Genomic DNA, 18,700 nt, shown 5'->3' on the forward strand with positions numbered 1-18,700 from the left:
CAAAACTCGCTGCAATTATAAAGGAACAACGCTCAAGTAAAAGTACATTTTCCTTAAAAAATCTTAATTAGAATCACTCATCCTCTTCTGTGCAGACCGATTGCGCCAATTCTTTGATATATGAGGCACTGATATGTAATATGTAAGGTTCTCAAAGTTTAAAACCTTTTTTTTGTTATTCAATACAGTGTTGAAGATAGTGATGATGATCCACACATCTCAGTGGGAACCATTAGATAGAGAGTCCTGGATGAAAGATAGAAAACACCCCTTGTCAGTTCAAAGCTGGCCAGTTTATGTGTTTGTCTTTTACATGTTAACAATTTTTAACAACTGTCACAACACCTTAATGGCAGCATGCACATGCTTTAGTTTTAAGTTTAGAAATATTGGCTTTATCTTTGTTACATATTTGTGTATACTGATCTTTTCTTGCAACTCTCGGGAGAAAAGACTTGAAAGACTTAAAAATGATGTTTTTTATTGCCATAAGTTGTGACCAATTCTTCAAGTAACAAATGCTAAACTAAAATCCCATTTCCTAAACATTTATTGAGCTGTTTATGACATAAAAATACTGACTCAAAGCATTTCTCGTTGGCGACTGGTTTATTTTGAACAGAATTAGTTTCCCCTGTGCTTTTCCCTGCCATAACAAGTCAAGATGTCTACTATGACAAAGCACACGTGTAACGCGGAGCAGCATCGGAGGCTCCGTTGAATCAGCCCTGGAGCTGGAACAGCGAAATGGAATACAGCCATTATAGTAACTATGCTATTAATTGCACCCGGGCTTTTCTTGCCAGGAGAAGTCAAAATGTTTAGTTTAGTGTCTTTAAAGCGGACTCACAAAAGTCCACGGTAATGATTGCACACGTAATGATTTTTCTTTCGCGTTCACCTCTCCGTGACCTTTGAAACACTCGCTGGATGTTGGAAGTGCAACGGATCTGCTTTGTGTGTGTTTCTGTGAGTGTATCCCGGCGTGCTTGTGAGTGTGGTTGTTGTATCACAGCCGGTTTAATGTGAGAGACACAACTCAAACGCTAATCCATTCAACCGTTTAACAGTCTTTTTGGGTTTTTTTATGATTCCACTGCTTTTGTATTTCGCTTTGCACGTACTACACTGTGTGTGTCTGCGTGTGTGTGTGTCTTTTGCAGGAGTTTGTGATGATTGTCGTCTTCGGCCTGGAGTACATCATCAGGATATGGAGTGCAGGCTGTTGCTGCCGCTACCGAGGTTGGCAGGGTCGCCTCCGCTTTGCCCGGAAACCCTTCTGTGTCATTGGTAGGTTATAAAACAACACAACAATAAAATGAACAATACATAAAATATGTCATGTACAAACAGTAAACAGTGTGATGTGGTATTTTCCCTCTCTGGTCTATGTATCCTCTCCTCTATGCTGAATGAGTTATGTATCGGCCCTCACAGTGAACAATGAACAAATAGAATTTATAATGTGGCTCAAATCGCATTTGCTCATGACACAAAAGCATTTTGTAAAAGTACTGATAAATTTTCCATATTTCTATTCTATTGTATTCTATTTCTGACCTCTGGGCCTGTTGTGTATTTATAGTCTGCAACCATCCCGGCTTTAGGATTAAGGATTATACCCTATTTTGTAACTTTAAATTTGTATTCATTGTTTTTCCTATATGAGGAAATATTCAGATCCACAAAATAGAGTGTTTGAAAGTGTCTATTTTTTATTCATGGTTAAACCTTCTTGTGAATCTCACAAGGAAAAGCTGAAATAGCAATCAAGAGTTAAAAGCTGCTGTTTGTTTATTGGAGACTTTACTGTAAAATAAAAACTCTTTTAAAGCATCTGCTGGGATTTTATTAATACTTTTACCTAAAACATTCAGCCCTAACATACTCCTTTATTGAGACTAAATATTAATATTTATTTTTATTTCCTGCTTACTAATACATGTTTATTAGTTTTTCTTATTAAAAAAAGAAAATAAAAATCACACCCTGCATACAAATATGGAGCTATTGATGTCCGCCTTTTAATATTGCGTGACGTTTTCGAGCAGGCTCTGCAAAATGCAATTAAACTGTCAAACTGTTGCTCATCTTATTGTGTTTTGAGTGTTTAAAACTTCACAGTTTATCAGTAAAACTCCAAACTTTCCCCTTTTTTAATTAGTGTTTAATATTTCCCAGGTACACCCATAACAACAAATACTGCGTTGTAAATTGACAATTGATTGAGAAATTTAACAATATAGTTTGTCTGAACATGTTTTATTTACATCCATTGTCCATTCAGTGTCACTGCTCCCAAAAGAGCTTAAATAAACATACGTTTTAGGCGAATCCTGCTCTGGAGAGTTTCTTTATCGCAGGGGCAGCACAGACTACAGTCTGCTGGGAAAATGAGTGTTTTATTTTAGGGCTGTTGACAAAATGACAGGAGGAGACTAATAGAGACAGAAACGTAAACAAACAGTTTGTAGTGAATCGATACCTGTTTAAAAAGTGATGGCTGGGGAGGCGGGTGGATGGATTTAGAATTGAGTCAACCACACTTCCTGTTGCTAATATTGTGGAAGCTGTGACCTTTAATTTTCACTCTTTTTCTCCCCAGACATCATCGTACTTATCGCCTCGGTTGCCGTGGTTTCAGCCGGTAGCCAGGGTAACATCTTCGCCACCTCTGCGCTGCGTAGCCTTCGCTTCCTTCAGATCCTGCGCATGGTGCGCATGGACCGCAGGGGGGGCACCTGGAAACTGCTGGGGTCTGTAGTTTATGCACACAGTAAGGTAAACAAACTCTTGTTTGATTCTAAGGAGAAATACGCAAGCGATAGTTTGTTGACAAAAGTTGGACATAGCCACTCAAGCAGTGTCTTTCAAAGCCATTCATTCTCAAATACAACTGTAAAAAAAACGTGTATATACTGAGCAGAAATTACTGGACTTCGCTTTTATTTTAAATTATAGTTTTATTATGATGTTCCAAACTTGCATAAATATTTCCTAACATTATCGATTTTCTTTTGTGTATACAGTTGTGATACCTAACAATGTGTCTGTGAACAATGCAGAGGTATATTTACAGGACCTTCCCCCAAGTACATTTGATATCTTGTCCGATGCCTGATAACGAAATAGGTGTTCATGCATTAATAATGTGATTTAGGCCAAAAGTACACAAATCTACACATAGTGTAGTGAAAACTGAAAATTTAAGAAGCCTTACTTGAGCTATTAAATAGTCATAATAGCATAAAAAGTAAAAAATAAATCAATCAATAAAAAAATCATCTGTGGTGTTGAATAACAAATGCTAGTTAAAAGACAATCAGGGATTATGTTCTTGAATAAACAGCAAAACGTTTTACGCTTTATATGTAATGATTTTTCATTTGTTTGTCCTCCAGGAGTTGGTAACTGCCTGGTATATCGGGTTTCTGGTCCTGATCTTCTCCTCCTTCTTGGTCTATCTGGTGGAGAAAGAATTCAATAAGGAGTTCGCCACGTATGCCGATGCTCTATGGTGGGGCACGGTGAGTAGAATTATATTACAACAGGTGAAAAATATCCCAAAAATTGTATTTACATTTTTTATGGTAAAATACATTTTCCTGATTTAAAGATTTAAAGAAACAAAAAAGTATAAAGTTAAAATTCTATTTGGATTCTATAACCACAAACTTATTATTGACCTTCAAATTGCCCAGAATAATCAAAGAGAGGTGGGCTGCTTCTACCTGACAGCAGTGATCTATTTCCATTAACAGTTTAAGTGTAACTCTAATGACACCTGCAATACAGGAACCAGCAGGAATGGTCTTTGGAGTCACACCTGGGTGGCTGCACTGCACTGTTTCCCCCTACATCCTCCCTTGAAATGGTGGAAACGGACAAGACACACACACGAAATGGACAAATCAATAAATTCAATCTTCCCCTGCTGCCAGGTGAGACCTGGCCTGTTTGGCTTGTGGGAATGACACTCGGACACACCGTGTTCCTCCGTCCTGTGGCCTTGGAGCATCTTTCTCGGCAGTCAACACGAAAAGCCATCAATTCTTTTTTTTTTTGGGGGGGGGGGGGGGGGGGGGGGGTTGGAGAAAAGCTGAAGTTTCACCTCATAAACTTTTTAGATGTATGAGTCAACATGAAAGCATCAGAGTCATCAAAGCTGGTTACATAGAGAAATATCAGTCTAAGAGCCACAAAGACATGTGGTTGATGGTTTGGCTTAAAATGTAACTTTCCTGAAGTGGGAGGCTGTGCAAAAGTTACACTGCGACTATTCAACCTATTATTACCCAAATACTCTAAATTCTTTCAAGAAATATGTTTGTAAGGTCGTTAACTCAAAAGCAGTCAAACGTTGGACCGATTCGCTAGAATTGTGGAATTCAGAAAGTCACATGGGACTGACTTTTCAGATCACCCTTACAACCATTGGCTACGGTGACAAGACCCCACAGACGTGGACTGGACGATTGTTATCGGCTGGTTTTGCTTTGCTGGGCATCTCCTTCTTCGCCCTGCCAGCCGTAAGTAAAGCACACGGTTGCCTGCACCGTGGCACGAGGACTGATGGTGCTCACCTCCTACTAGTTCGGCCATGAAACTTAATCAAGATGGAGCAATGAAATGTCTTTGGTGAGTGGCTGTGTGTGTTTCATGCTCACAGGGCATCCTGGGGTCAGGCTTTGCCCTCAAGGTGCAGGAGCAGCATCGACAGAAGCATTTTGAAAAAAGAAGGAACCCAGCTGCCAGCCTCATCCAGGTAAACACCACCGCCAAACAAACACTCCTCACCTCGGCCGGTTTTTGCCGCAGCAGCTGAGCACCAGGATAAACACAAATGTGTGCACACACTTCTCATGTATTTGTGGTTTGTTTATGTTAAGTCTTTTGTTGACCTTCAGATGGTAAAGCTTATTAGAGTAAGCGTGTATCCGGTAGATGTGTGTGTTAGACTGTTTTTTTTTAGTACATGATGACGAACGGTGTGCGAGGCACGCTGTCGTCTCCCAGGTCCGACACCAGCACGCACACACAGTTTGCCATGGCGACCATTCCCATGGCAGACGCTGCACACTGGGTCTCATTTTAACGGATGAGACCAGCTGCATCGCTGTCTAATGAACAATGAATGTCTACTGTGGAGCGTGAGTGTGTATCCAGAGGTATGCAGCTGTGTCTTTGTTTGCATGTCTCTGACATTGTCATTGTTCCTCTCTCCTTTCCTCTGGATTATTACTTTGGCCTACTTTTAACAGCTGTGTTGTTTCAAAATGTCATCGTCTCAGTCTGTCATTTTAATATGATCCTGACTATTGGTGCATCATACGACAGACGACTGAAAGGGTCAGAATTAAAGAACAAAACTCTGCAACTCACCTGATTCTTTTTCAATGACATGTTTAGAATTGGAAATGGCTCCACTAATCTAAATTTAGAGGGACTTTCAGAACAAAGAAAGGCAGCGAAATCTGGCTGGAGCAACAATAATCTGGTGTGTGCGCTTGAAAAACAAAAACAAAAAACTAGAATGACACAAATAGTGCACATATATGACTCAACAAAACAATGCATATCTCGAGTAGGATATTAATGAAGGAACATAATACACAGTTTGTCCAGAAATAATCCCGTGTTCTTACAGAACCACTCTATAATCAGTTCAATAGTGTGAAAGTCACTTAAGGTTAATTAAAATACAAAGCAATTTATAACTACATAAGTTCATTATTTGATATAGATATTGTTTTCTTAGTAATCAACATGTTTATAGAGTTTTAACTCTGCAGTTATATACAAGGATTACTTGCTCCTTGAAAAAAAGAATAAAAACTGCAGTTCTTACCTTAGATGTATGTCATTCAATAAAAACAATGAATCTGATCCTGTTCTTTGAAATTTGACTCAAAGCTTAAATTAGATGAGTCGTAGTTAAATCTGGATTTATATTTTGAACCAAACCAGCAATTACAATAAGATGTGTGAAATCAGGATTACAATTAGTGAGTTAGAATTACAGCCATGTTTGGATTTGATTGAATTGAAATATTTGAATGTAAAATAAATAGATAATAAAGGATGATTTTGGACATAAAGAAGCCTTAAATAACATGAATAAGATAAAGGCTACATACAGTACATCTAATAGTCTCACACTTGCGTAAAAAAAAGCTACAAAAAAAAAAGTAGTGCACGGTTTGTATGTCTGTCAGTATGGTTAAATAGAATGTTTTTATTGCCCAATGAATTTGTGGAGAATGTGATATTTAGTCTAATAATATATAATAGTGGTTTATGAACGGTTTGTTTCATTTCGTTTATGTAAATAATGAAATGTTAGGATTCTCTGCATGTCTACCTTTTTTTTTTTTTTTTTTTTATCAAGCCCTTCATATTGGGCCTGACAAAGACCAGTAGGAGTATCTCTGGTGCTTGAAAAGCCCACCAAGTAGGCAATTAATCTTGTGTGTGTTGATCTTATTTCTGTTTTAATGGCTTCGTGTCAAGTACTTGTTCACTTTCACTTATCTGCCAAGCTCATAACATTTTCCTCAACAGGTATGAGGGAAACTTGGAAGCTGCTGCGATGTGTTAAATATGTGGAAAACATCACGGCTCTGTTCGCCTCACCCCCCCCCCCCCCCCCCCCCCCCCCCCCCCCCCCCCCCATCCACCCCCACCTCATCTCACACAGCTCCCCGGCTTTAAATCACTTGTTTGTTTCGTCGCGTCTCTGTCGGCACGCAGGTCCGAATATTACCACCGCGCTCACGTCCCAGCAGCTGGTCGTTTGCTCAGTTTCACCTGCTGCAGTAACTATTATTCCTTCTAAAGGTACTTTAGGAGTAAGATTGCTTCTCCAAATGACTGTGAAGTGGTCTCCAGAGTAGCAGAACAACCGGCGGGCTAAAATTGACCAGCGCTTGGCAGACGGCCGGTGTTAATTTTCCAACCTGTCCCAGTAAAGTGTTTATGTTTTGAGTCTTCCAGTCGTTTCACAAATCTCCTCAACCACACCTGGCACCACAGAGGAGGTTCAGTCAGCTCCAGTAAATCACTGTGAAAGACGTCCAGAAAACAACCTGGGAGAAAAAAAAGACTCAGTGATGAATGCTCAGCGTCCCTGCAGAATGATTTAATTCAAATAGAAAAACAGCCTAAACCAAAACTGTCTCTCTTGCCTTTTCAACCATGCACCCCGTAACAAAGATTCTCTTAGAAAGACGAACTGCTCTCTACAGCCAACCAGTTCATCTATTCATCGTCTTCTTATTGCTCATTTTAATTAGTCTTCAGTTGATTTTAAAGCTATACAGCACAGCAATTTCATTGTACCCTTCGATTAACTAAAGATGCTGTATTGTTTGCTGGATAACCGCAGCAATCAGCGAGAGCCAAATGTCTATTAATGCACTGTTTGATACATCTAATTCATCAATCGGCCTTAATAATAACAACAGGAACTGCAAGGCGAAATTCACAATGGGATGTTTGCTGTCATCAAAATTGACCTCCTTGATAATTTCTTGATTTGATGCCAAATTCTGCAGGATCCCATCTTGATCCCGTCACTCATGCTGTCGTTTGTCACCAACCGGCAGCTTCTGATTCAGGAAAGTTAAAGCTAAAAGCGTCGGGTTCACTTCGCTTTGTCAAGGTGCGATACTCTTACTGAAGAGAAAAAAGTATACCAACAAAATGAGTGAAGCAATAAAGTACTTCTATTAAAAAAGAAAGGTTTATACAGTTTATGTGACGGCAAAAATTGAGCTTTCCACTGCTTATATACTTATTTACTTACTTTCTTATAAAGACACATTTTTTTGCATAAATCTAGCATTTCTATATTTCATAGCAGACAATTTAAAAGCTTTACTTTCAGTTAAGGTAACAGCTGTATCTTATCTGTCCACCTTATCAAGATAATTTCTAAGTAGATTTTGTAAAAGGTCAATAGATCTGTGGAGATGTTGGTGTCTGAGCCGACTGAGATCAAGATGGTCAGTGTGCGGCCCCGAAAATAAGTAGAGTTTGTTCTCGACCACTGAGTTGATAACTGCTGACTAAACAGGAAAGCAGGGCGCACCGTCTGTCAGGCACTCTGTCTGTCTCCAGGTGCCCTGAAACCTCTGAAGGAAACACGTAGGCCAAGGCAGAACATGAAAACTGATCCCAACCCAGACGTGAACCGGGGACCTGGAAGCCCCATTCTCCAGATGTGATGCCAGCTTATGACAGTCCAATGAAACACGCTTGCTTATGTTATATGTTCACCCCCAAAAAAAATTTAAAATGTCAGTCCCTTTCTCCTCACCATCGCTCGTCTGTGTTGTGCACGTGTGGTTTGTGTTCGTGTGTGGTGTGTCTTGTCCATCTCTGCTCCCTCCCCGACCCAGGCGGCTTGGCGTCTGTACTCCACCGACGGCGCTCGTACCTACCTCAGAGCCACCTGGCACCACTACCAAAGCGCCCTCCCCCCCACTCAGGCATGTATCCCCTCCACCACCAGCTCCACCACCATCACCACCCCGCTCCCAACCACCCCCACCCGCCCGTCCAACGAACGCGCCCCCGCCCCCGCCCCAAACCGCTGTGCATCTACACTACCCAAAGTACTAATCAAGAATTTCTTTTTATCCCCTTCTCGAACTACGTTTATGATAATTCCTCACCTCTTTCTTTCTGTCTGTCACTGCGATCATTGTTCAAATTATCATTCCTTTATTTATCCTGTCGACTCTGCACGTAGTGTGTCTGGCGTAGTTATGCTGCTGATGAGAACTCGGTTTCCATTGCTACCTGGAAGCCTCATTTGAAGGCGTTGCATACCTGCAGCCCGCCAAGTAGGTAACAACTTACAGACTTACAACAATGGCCGCTGCTGCTCAGCACCTTCTCCTCATCTTCTCATCTCCTCCTCTTCAACCGGTGTCTGTCTGTCTCCATTGGTCTCGCTCCACCAGCTGATGACTCTCTGAAGCGGTTGTAGCCATTCTTCCGTAAACATACATGTATTAACATTCTTCCCGACTCAGAGATGTTTCGCTTCGCATGCTTGACCGTTAACATCCATTTCACTCTCAGTTTTGCACACAGGGTTTCCTCAGTGGAGATTTACGGTTCGATATGGTTTGGCAAAATGGGCAATTTAATCATTTTGATCAAATTGTGATTGAAAAGCGTGGGAGCTCATGAAAATCTACGGTATTATATATGTACAGGCTGCAACTTGGAGGTTTACATTCCTCCGATTTACAAATCTCTTCTCAAATCCTTTTTTAGGAATAATCATTTATGATCCTTATCAGTGAGCCTTTTTATATAAAGACCTGATAATGATGAATCAGATTTAGTACATCTAGGTATACGCAGTAACTCAGATTCATCATTATTTTTAAAACATCTGGCCTTGTCTTGTTCAGCACTGAAGTCTTACATTTCATTCCAGAAGTGGCTCTCTGTAGTCTTTCGTTGATGAATTAACATTGTGACCATGTCACCTAAATGTCAAAATATAAAAAAAAAAAAAGAAGAAATTAGTCAAATCAACATGCACAGAGAAATCAAAGTATCGGAGAGAAATCTCTCTTTGTTGATCTGATTTTTCATAATTAGAAAAGTACTTTTTTGATAAAACACATTGTATTACGCTGTTAATCTGATCGCCAGAATAATCTGCCATATGCATACTCTCATTTGTCCAGTTAGGAAGCAGAATAATCTAATAATCCAGAGATCTGATAATGAGCATGACATGATAAAAAACATGTTAAGTGTATTTTAAGAAGCATATCTACCAATTGTCACATATTGAGAGAAAAGCTTCAACAATAAAGTTCATCTAATACCACACAAACTTTGACTCTCAGCTCGTAGTAATTCCTTAAGCTATACTTGCTAGTGTATTTCACACCAAAGAATGGATTTCATTTTTCACATTTGTAAGTGTTGTAATAATTCCAAATGATTATTGCTTCAAGATTGACACTGGCCACTTGGGCTACAGCACATAAAAGTGTTTTGTCCTCATCTGAGAACCCTTAATTTGTATTACAGTCTGAAGAGCACAGATGTGATAAAGATCACATACCGATCACTCTCCTCCATTGTTGATGTTTATCAGAGTGACTTCAGTCTTAACAGTCATATCATATTTTATATATGACCCAAGTCTTTAAAGTGGTTTTGTCATAATCTCAGCGTCTCTAATTGTGCAGCAGCTTCACAATTGATATATACGTGCTGATATGTGTAGCCTCCTTGTTCACCGTACATCCATAAACAGCTTGAACACTAAACCCAGTCATTGTAACTTACATAAAACTCACATGAAAACACAGAGGCTTCACGCTTTGAAGCAAAATTGGTATGACTGTATCTCACCAAATCATATTTGGTTTTTTTACAAGCAGAAAATGCAGTCAGATGCCTGCAATAACCAAACAATAAGTAGACTGTTTGAATTTTTTTCTTCAATCCGTAGCAATAATTGAACAATAATAAACCCGTTCTGACTCTTCTCCGGTATTTGACACTGGTGTGGTATGCCATTAGTTCGAGTCTTAAGTGACCTCAAGCTCACTGAAACTCAGCTCGGATGAAATGAAAACAAACTCCACATGGCTTTCAGGCGGTGTCAGATACAATTACTAGACTGTATCGGAGAGAATTCAGTTTTGGCTCGAGCGCGGGTCGACTGGTCCACTGACATTTGTTTCGTCCCACGTTTTTGGACGGCGAATGTTACACATACACACATACCAGATTTAGATCCTTAAGGTTCTGTTTTGCACGTCTGTCTCGGCTGACTCCTGCCTCGCTGTGCATGGCCGTAGCTTGCATGTGCTTGGGAGTAATTGGCCCCGTTGAATTAAGATTCCTTTCCTCGCGCTTCCTTTCTGGCTCGATGCCTTCCCATATCCATTAGTGGAAACGTCTGTATAAGGCTATTTTAATCTGCTGGGATACTGACTTCTCTTCCTTTGTCTCTTCCTCTCTGTTCCACTAACCCATAAAGGAAAGAGCAGGGCGAGACCTCATACAGGTTTGTACAACTCACAGCTCCAAACCCTTCAAGACGCAAACACACACTCACACTGTATGTGACACATTGAATGGATTATTTCTTTTGTTCATCTAATTTTGTTGTTTTAGGTTTGGAGGGTTTGTGTTGTCCGTCTTTTGGATCAGTAGTTTTCGTTGGGGAACCACAGAGATTCAAGAAGGATTTGGGGGTCAGAGGATGCATGATATTTTTTTTTCCCCCTTTTGATTTTTGAGGGAAAAAAAAACATGACTAAAGCAATGAGTGGATCTTAAAAATACTCATAATTCCATTGAATCACATGTTTTTTTCATTGAAGGGTTTATTGAGGGTATAATGGGGACAACTTAAAAGCATCTGACTAGCATAAGAAGAGTTATTGTTTTTATTCCCTATGGTTCCCGACTGCTGTAAATAATAACAAGTTATGATGTGAAAAAAACATCAGGAAATCCAGGGTGCAATAAATAAAAATAGCACTTAGTGTAAGACAAAGTTACGGGTGAGGATTTTGAGGCTTTTTAATGTGTTTACTGATGTTTAATGGGGAGTGACTGGGAAAAGTTTTTTTTTTTTTTACTGCATGAATGCCCCTTTTGCTTCTTCTCTTTAGATTGACAATACTGATTGAAATACACACACATTTGGTGTTGTTTTGACACACTTCTTATTATTGGTAAATTGTGCTGTCACTCGAAGCTGCATTAGAAAAGACTAAAGTAAAAAACTTTAGAAGCTGCAGGACGAGCGTGCACCCATAAATCTAAATTCCTGTGCATTACTAATACAGTGGACAGGTGAGCAATAACAAGGTACATTTTTCACTTGTGTGACACCGGAAATACAGCTGCTAATACATTCTCTCCAGTGCTGTGCTGCGGCTCATTGATTTGAATTCTGTGGGACATACAGGAAATATAGTCCCACAAGAGCTACTTTCAAATGACCTTCTTACAAAGGTACACGGGGCTGCCTCTCACTGCGCTCTTCTCATGTATTTATTTCATGTTCCTGCTTCAGTTCCCTGAATTTTCTCTCTTTCTTTGTACTTCTTGTTTTCTCACTGCACTTGACTCTTACACAAGGAAAGGGTGATGGGCGTTTATTCAATTTTTTTTCATTTTCTTCTTATTTTCTTTTCTGTGTGTGTGTGTGTGTGTGTGTGTGTGTGTGTGTGTGTGTGTGTGTGTGTGTGTGTGTGTCCGTGCGTGCGTGCGTGCGTGTGTGCGTGAGTGTGCGTACTTATGCATGCACACAGGCCCTTTAAGACGGGAGTCTGTACCATGTCTGTACCATGACGCACATTTTCCATTGGGATGGTATTTATATAACTCATCAAACACAAGACTAGGAGAGACAGACCCAAGTTGAAACCCGGGGGGGGGGGGGGGGGGGGGGGGGGGCAGATAGGGGATTTCAGAAAGGAGAAAAAGACAGAGAGAGATTTGTGAGTTTAATTATGCTAGTATAGTTTTTACAGTGCTGCAGTTCTTTGGTAACATTTGGGGCCCTCATGTTGAGCCAGAGGCTTCATAGTCATTTAAAGTTAAACCCGCCACACACATACATACACACACACACATATATATATATATATATATATATATATATATATATATATATATATATAAAAGCCACGTTGACAACAAACACAAACAAATGTCTGTCATCCTTTAACGAAATAGCCTTTAATTAGTCTTTGTTGCTTACACAACAACATTCATCCCACTGAAATCCCTCTGTGTAATTACAGGCGGCGTTTAATTGTGTTTTCCTTTCTTAGAAACTTTTGTAGCAGCCAAGTCCAATTTATACTCGTTAAATCATAATTATGCAGCACTTTCATGACACCCCTTCTTCTTCTCTGGATGTTGCTCCCCACCAAGCGAGCGCATAACGGTCTCGGTTATTAGCGGTTTTACAGACTGTCGACTCTCTGCTCGCGGCTGTTCGGCGGCGGTAGGTGCCGTGGTGAACAGCTGCCGGTTTTCGTTTAAGCAGACTTGTAAACACCAGCAGCAGTAAACATTAGGCGCACCACAACGTGCTGCGGCCGACATCATGCTGTGGGCTGGCTTCTGGCGGCAAATTTGCATCACGCAATGAAGGCTCGTGTAGGTTTAATTCTCACTCTATGCGTAGAGACAGGTGTGCCTGTTTGTGTGCATAAATACTGTCTAATACCTCCACGTACAGTGAAGTCTAATGTAAGTGATGTGGTAAAAAATGTCACTTTTCCTACTTCCAATCTGGATGTTTTCTCCCTGGAGGGCGTGTTCAAAGCTGCCGCTGACTTCCCAGGGGAAAATCAAACAAGGTTTATTACAAAACGTACATGTGCTCATGTTTATAAAAGTCCTTTTTTTTTTTTTATTTCACTGCATTGCTCAAAAAGCAGCATTCACTTAAAGCTGAGCAAACTGAACTGGAGAATTTCACTTGAACTCGAGGTGAAGAAGAAGTAAATGCCATTTGAGTCTGTCACACACAAAAGAAAAAAATATCAAATTCAATTATTAAAAGAATCAAAATTTAATCTGATAATGGAGTCGCCGCAATCCAAAAACTACACGGTTGTGTTTGCTCTGAAAGGTGCAGCTTCATCTAAATGTCAACCAGTGCGAACTGAAAAATCCCCGCTCCATTAAACAGCCTCATTTGACTGCAGAAGCCATACACTATTCTCACATTTTAATTTAATGCAGATCAGTGTTTGCTCTTTTGTGGTGTGCAAATGTTATGTGAGCACAAAAGTAGTGAAAAGCTAAATTTAACTCATAATGAGCGCCTCACAATTTAGCAGTCTCATTGTAAGATGTACAATCATCTCGCTGAATTTACCCAAGCAGATAAGAACAAAATTTTTTCTATATTTATTTTAGTTTTCACTGTGCACAGACTGACAAACTGGGTAAACTTGATTAACGCATGATAAGCACACATCTTGAAATGTGATGATTATGGGTGTTTTTGGGGGGCAAAATCCAAGCAAGAAAAAAAATGTTGCCTCATTGATAGAAAATAGAGGTTAAGTTGCACATGCCTAGAGTAACTGTTTGTAACTCGGGAAACACTAATGTCATGCATCATATTATAAAAGTGCATCATCAGAAAAATGAGAGATGACTTTCCCTTCCGTTCCCAAGTGTCCCTTGACCTCCCTCTAAATGTTTATTGTGCATCAGTACTTACAAGAGAAAATACTCCTGAACCCTTCGTTTAATCTTCTTCCTGTAACATATTCTTCTCCATTCCCTCCTCACCCCTCTCTCCCCCCTCATGCTCTAGTAAGGGTCTAAGTAATGGGAGACTCTTCAGAAGGTATTCTCGGAAATATAGGAGGTACCTGCAGCACTACCCAGCATCCTCTCTGCCCCGCCCCTCAGCCCAGAAACCTGTGGGAATGACTGACTAATAGCATGGGGGACAACAACGACAGCCGTCTCCTCCCTTTCGCCCCTTAAAGGACTTTTATCGGAGATGAATTCTGCTGCCTGCTGCCTGTCGAATGCAAACAAACCCTGTTACAAATTAAAGGGGAATTCCACCTAAACGAATAATAAAACTCTATGCTTCTTTAAAGATATTGTGCTTCTGTAAAAATAAGTTAAATAGCCAGGAAAAAAAAGAATAAACACAAATTATTAACACATTTTTGAACATTCTGATTCTGCAGTGAAAAGTAGTATCACAGGATTAGAAATTCCCCTTTATTTTAATTATTCTTAATTCTTATATGTCTTCAATCCCACCTAAATGTCCTTGTCCAGCCACATGAATGTCTTGTATTGTAATCCCATTATATGTAAACAAAGACTCTTGAAATAAGAAATACATGTACTTTTTCTGGGGGTTTCTGAAGACAAAGGTTCCATATTTTGTAAGATTGAATTAGGTCAAAGCAAGTAGAGGAAATAATATGGGCAATTCATGGGGCTGGAATATTTACCTTAACTTATCCTTTAACAACAAAGGAAGGTGTAGTATCCTTTACAATCTTTTCCTTTTGCAAGTGCATGCGTCCTGCATTATATTTGCACTTCTCTTTTCAGTCATTTTTAATCATCAGAGGTGATTCATTGTACACAGGATGCGCCGTTTATATGTTTGTATATTGATAAAGAATCAGCGGATCACTCTGGCTGTAGTTAAAAAACATTAAAAATGTATACTGTGTAAAGGTGTTTTTATTGTTACTAGTGTAAATTAGTGAACATTTTCACAGGTTTTCATAAACGAGTAAAATATTATTATATTAATATTATTATCATATTAATACTTTCTTATAGATTTTGTATCCAGAATATAGGAGGGTTAGAGGTTATGTTTATCGACACGTGGCTAGTCAGCCTGTTAAATTTCTACATCATTTTCGTATCATATTGCAATCTGAATTTCTGCTATGGATCCAGAATATGATCTGGATCTCACCCAAAATGATATCCCTTCTTCATTTCTATGTCATCTGTTAGTCTGCCAAATCTCATTAAAATCTGTCAATAGGTTTTTGAGTTATCCTGTCAACAGGCAAACCAACAATGAAAAGACATACTAAAGTTCTTGGCGGAGGTAAATAAAAGATATCGTTCCTTCTACACAGATGGATTAAAAACTCAAGATTGTGTTCGGAATTCAATCTGTGGCTTAGAAATTGTGCTGAAGTTCTGCATCTTTCAAATCTTTTTTTTTTCCACTCTGGTCTCCTGCATTGCATGCTTGCTTACTGAATTAGGTTGCTTTTTGCATCTCCACTAATCCACTTTTATTTCTCTTTAATGTGTTTTGATTTTTTTCAGAGAAGTTCTAAAATTATGAGTAATTATATTGAAATGATTGAAATTTGGGGGCAAAAGAAAAAGACAAAAAGTTGCTGGTGAGAATTTTATTAGTAATGTGATAAAATGTTGCATAATGATGTTCATTTAAACATGTTAACAGGAGACCAAAATAGAATATACAACTTAACTAATTAGATTTCCTTGTTGGAATTAAATGTATTATTATTCATAGTGGCTTACTACAAGCAACAGTATAACTGATAATTATAGCCGTGTGATTATAGGAAATACATTTCTACGTTTATCTTTGAACGATTTATCTTCTCTTTGCATGTAAATGACCTTAGAACCTGTCAAAAACGCCTCGACATTGTTCAAATCCCAAATATGGAGTCATTTGTTTGTTGTAGACGCAAAAGGAATGTGTCGGTAATGAAGCGATGTTCCGTGTTGGGCTGAGGATTTCGCTGAAAGCTCAGAGAACTTTGACTGAGGTCCTTTCTGGTGGCTTGGCAGACGGTCTGGCTCTGTGCGGGTGCTTTGGGCATGTCAGCTGGATGAGCAGTGTTTGGTCTGAAGGAAAAGACAGAACTTTGCCCTGTGTCTGCGATCTGAACTCTTCCCCCTCTCCAACAGGAAATAGGTGTTGACAGCATTTTTTTTTTCTTTTTTTCTTTTTTTTTGTCTCTCTGCCTGTGTCTGTCTATGAACCCCAACCTCTGTCAAACACTTTCTTCCTCCGTCACCTTCGTCTTTTATCTCACCGTGTCCCTCCCTGTCCATCTATCTCCGATCATCACTTCTGTCCCCCCCCCCCCCCCCCCCCCCCCCCCCACTGCCACCCCGTCCCAAATCCCTTTGTTTCTTTGAACGTTTCTCCCTGTCCTCTTCCTCCCTCCGTGCCTTCCCCCCCCCCCCCCCCCCCTTCAGTCAGAAGCTGAGTTTCAAGGAGCGGGTCCGGATGGCGAGTCCTCGCGGTCAGAGTATGAAGAGCAGACAAACCTCCATGAACGACCGCCAGCGCTGTTCTCCAGGGAACGAGGTGGTGGGCAGCGCCGAGCTGATGGGCGGAAGCCCCGCCAAGGTGCAGAAGAGCTGGAGCTTCAACGACCGGACCCGGTTCAGGCCGTCACTGAGGCTGAAGAGTCAGAGTCGCACCGCGGTCCCGGATGGTGAGCCTGCAGCTCGTGTGACCCGTGACCTTTTTCACCGCTAACTTATTTTGATATTTTGGGAGACGGGGTTCGCAAAAGAGATCATTTCCATTTTTCGGTTTGCTAAAGGAAGAATTTGTAATTCTGATAATACTTTTGATGAGGGAACTGAATGGCAGTAAAAAGGAATATACAGAATACACAACTCAAGTCTTTGAGATATAAACAAATTAGATTTTTCATTAATTTCAGGATAATTTTACATATTTGTGAAAACTGAAACGTGGGCTTTCATTTGTAATTAAATTAATTCATTTTAAAAAGTTCATTGAATCAATCAATAAATAAATTGACTTTTTCTGAAACAACTCGTAATTTAACACAGACTCAGATGCATTTAAAACTGATTGATTAAATGCTTTTTAAAGTGGATTTTAGTTTAGTAAATGTGTTCTCAAAATACAAACTGTTCAGATAAACACAAAATGTTTTTTTTGTTTTTTTTTCAATGGTTTACATCTCTGATATTTTTTAGAAAAAAAAAGAACAAGTTCGTCACAAATATAGACAGACAGATTCAAATATTATCCTAATTCCCTTTCATTCATGCCATTTAAATATTTGATCAATAAATCAAATGTCATGAGGCTTTTTGTGACGACTTCACTCGTTCCAAGCCAGCTTCTCTATTTCTTGATTGACTTCACGACATTAGCGTCTGAAAATTTCTATTAAAAGGAATTTAGTTTGGTTTCGGTTTAGTTGAGCGTTGTGTTCGTTGCCAAGGTGCTGGCAAGGTGTTCCTTTTTCTCTCTCTCTCTCTCTCTCTCTCTCTCTCTCTCTCTCTCTCTCTCTCTCTCTCTCTCTCTCTCTCTCTCTCTCTCGACGTGCCTCCGTGGTTGTTGCCAAAAGGAGTTAAATTTTAACTCTCCACAGCATATCTCATTAAAACTCCTCAGACTTGCCCAGATGTTTCTCTGTATTCTGTAGATGTTGTGATTAACGTTCAGGTTTCCTTTGAGGACTCTTTCCAGTAGGCCAAGGGTGTGTGTTCGCTTTGACTTTCTGTCAAATCAGACGTTCAGCTGTTAGTCTCGTAAAAGTTTTCTTGTTTCGACTTTCTCGGTTTCTGAGCTTCGTCTTTGGTTCCCCAGTGAGCGACTTCGGGGAGTTTGTAGTTGTTGAGTGTTACTACAGACCCGTCTTTTAATATTGATGAGTGTGATTGTTAGATCGTGTGGAATAAGAGAAGAAAAACGTGTCTGGTGGAGTTTTACTGAGGCAACATCAGCATTCACCTGATGATAGTAGCAGAACAAGTCAAGGCGGGGTCGAGGGAAGGGCAGAAGGCTGAACCAAACCCCCGGAGAGAGCGGCTTTCTGTACACTTTCTGTACACTCCCGAAGGCTTTTGAATCCCAACTTCTAATTATGTGCGAAAAAGACCTGCTAAAAGATTATGTACGTTGTGTTTAAATGCTAGAAAAAGGTTTTAGGTTTTACCCTGGGCATGTGTGAACAGGTATATCATTGATCATTCTCATGTCCTGATAAATTGCTGCAGAGAAAGGCTGTAGACCCCTTTTTGTTTTATCTAACATTTTTCCAAAAGACAACAGTGAAGCCGAACACAACCACTTTCATGAATAAAGAAAAGCAGGAGCCTACGACGTAAAAGCAAGAGACTCAGGTTTGCCCTGGATTCAAGAAAGTGTCATTTC

The 18,700-nt window shown here is 39.9% G+C and overlaps 1 protein-coding gene across 1 annotated transcript in view; it reads left to right on the forward strand.

The window, feature by feature from the left end:
* The window catches only part of kcnq5a (potassium voltage-gated channel, KQT-like subfamily, member 5a), a gene marked incomplete at its 3' end in the record, with an annotated part of 110,871 nt that overhangs the window by 80,464 nt on the left and 11,707 nt on the right, over window positions 1-18,700 (forward strand). The window contains exons 3-11 of the mRNA XM_080482066.1: window positions 1,164-1,290; window positions 2,606-2,781; window positions 3,402-3,527; window positions 4,419-4,529; window positions 4,670-4,765; window positions 8,753-8,850; window positions 11,021-11,047; window positions 14,336-14,389; window positions 16,756-16,997. Coding sequence (XP_080338192.1) covers window positions 1,164-1,290; window positions 2,606-2,781; window positions 3,402-3,527; window positions 4,419-4,529; window positions 4,670-4,765; window positions 8,753-8,850; window positions 11,021-11,047; window positions 14,336-14,389; window positions 16,756-16,997 — 1,057 coding nt within the window. The remainder of the gene's footprint in view (window positions 1-1,163; window positions 1,291-2,605; window positions 2,782-3,401; window positions 3,528-4,418; window positions 4,530-4,669; window positions 4,766-8,752; window positions 8,851-11,020; window positions 11,048-14,335; window positions 14,390-16,755; window positions 16,998-18,700) is intronic.

Source organism: Lipophrys pholis (assembly GCF_963383615.2).
Source record: "Lipophrys pholis genome assembly, chromosome: 15".
Classification (NCBI taxonomy): domain Eukaryota; kingdom Metazoa; phylum Chordata; class Actinopteri; order Blenniiformes; family Blenniidae; genus Lipophrys; species Lipophrys pholis.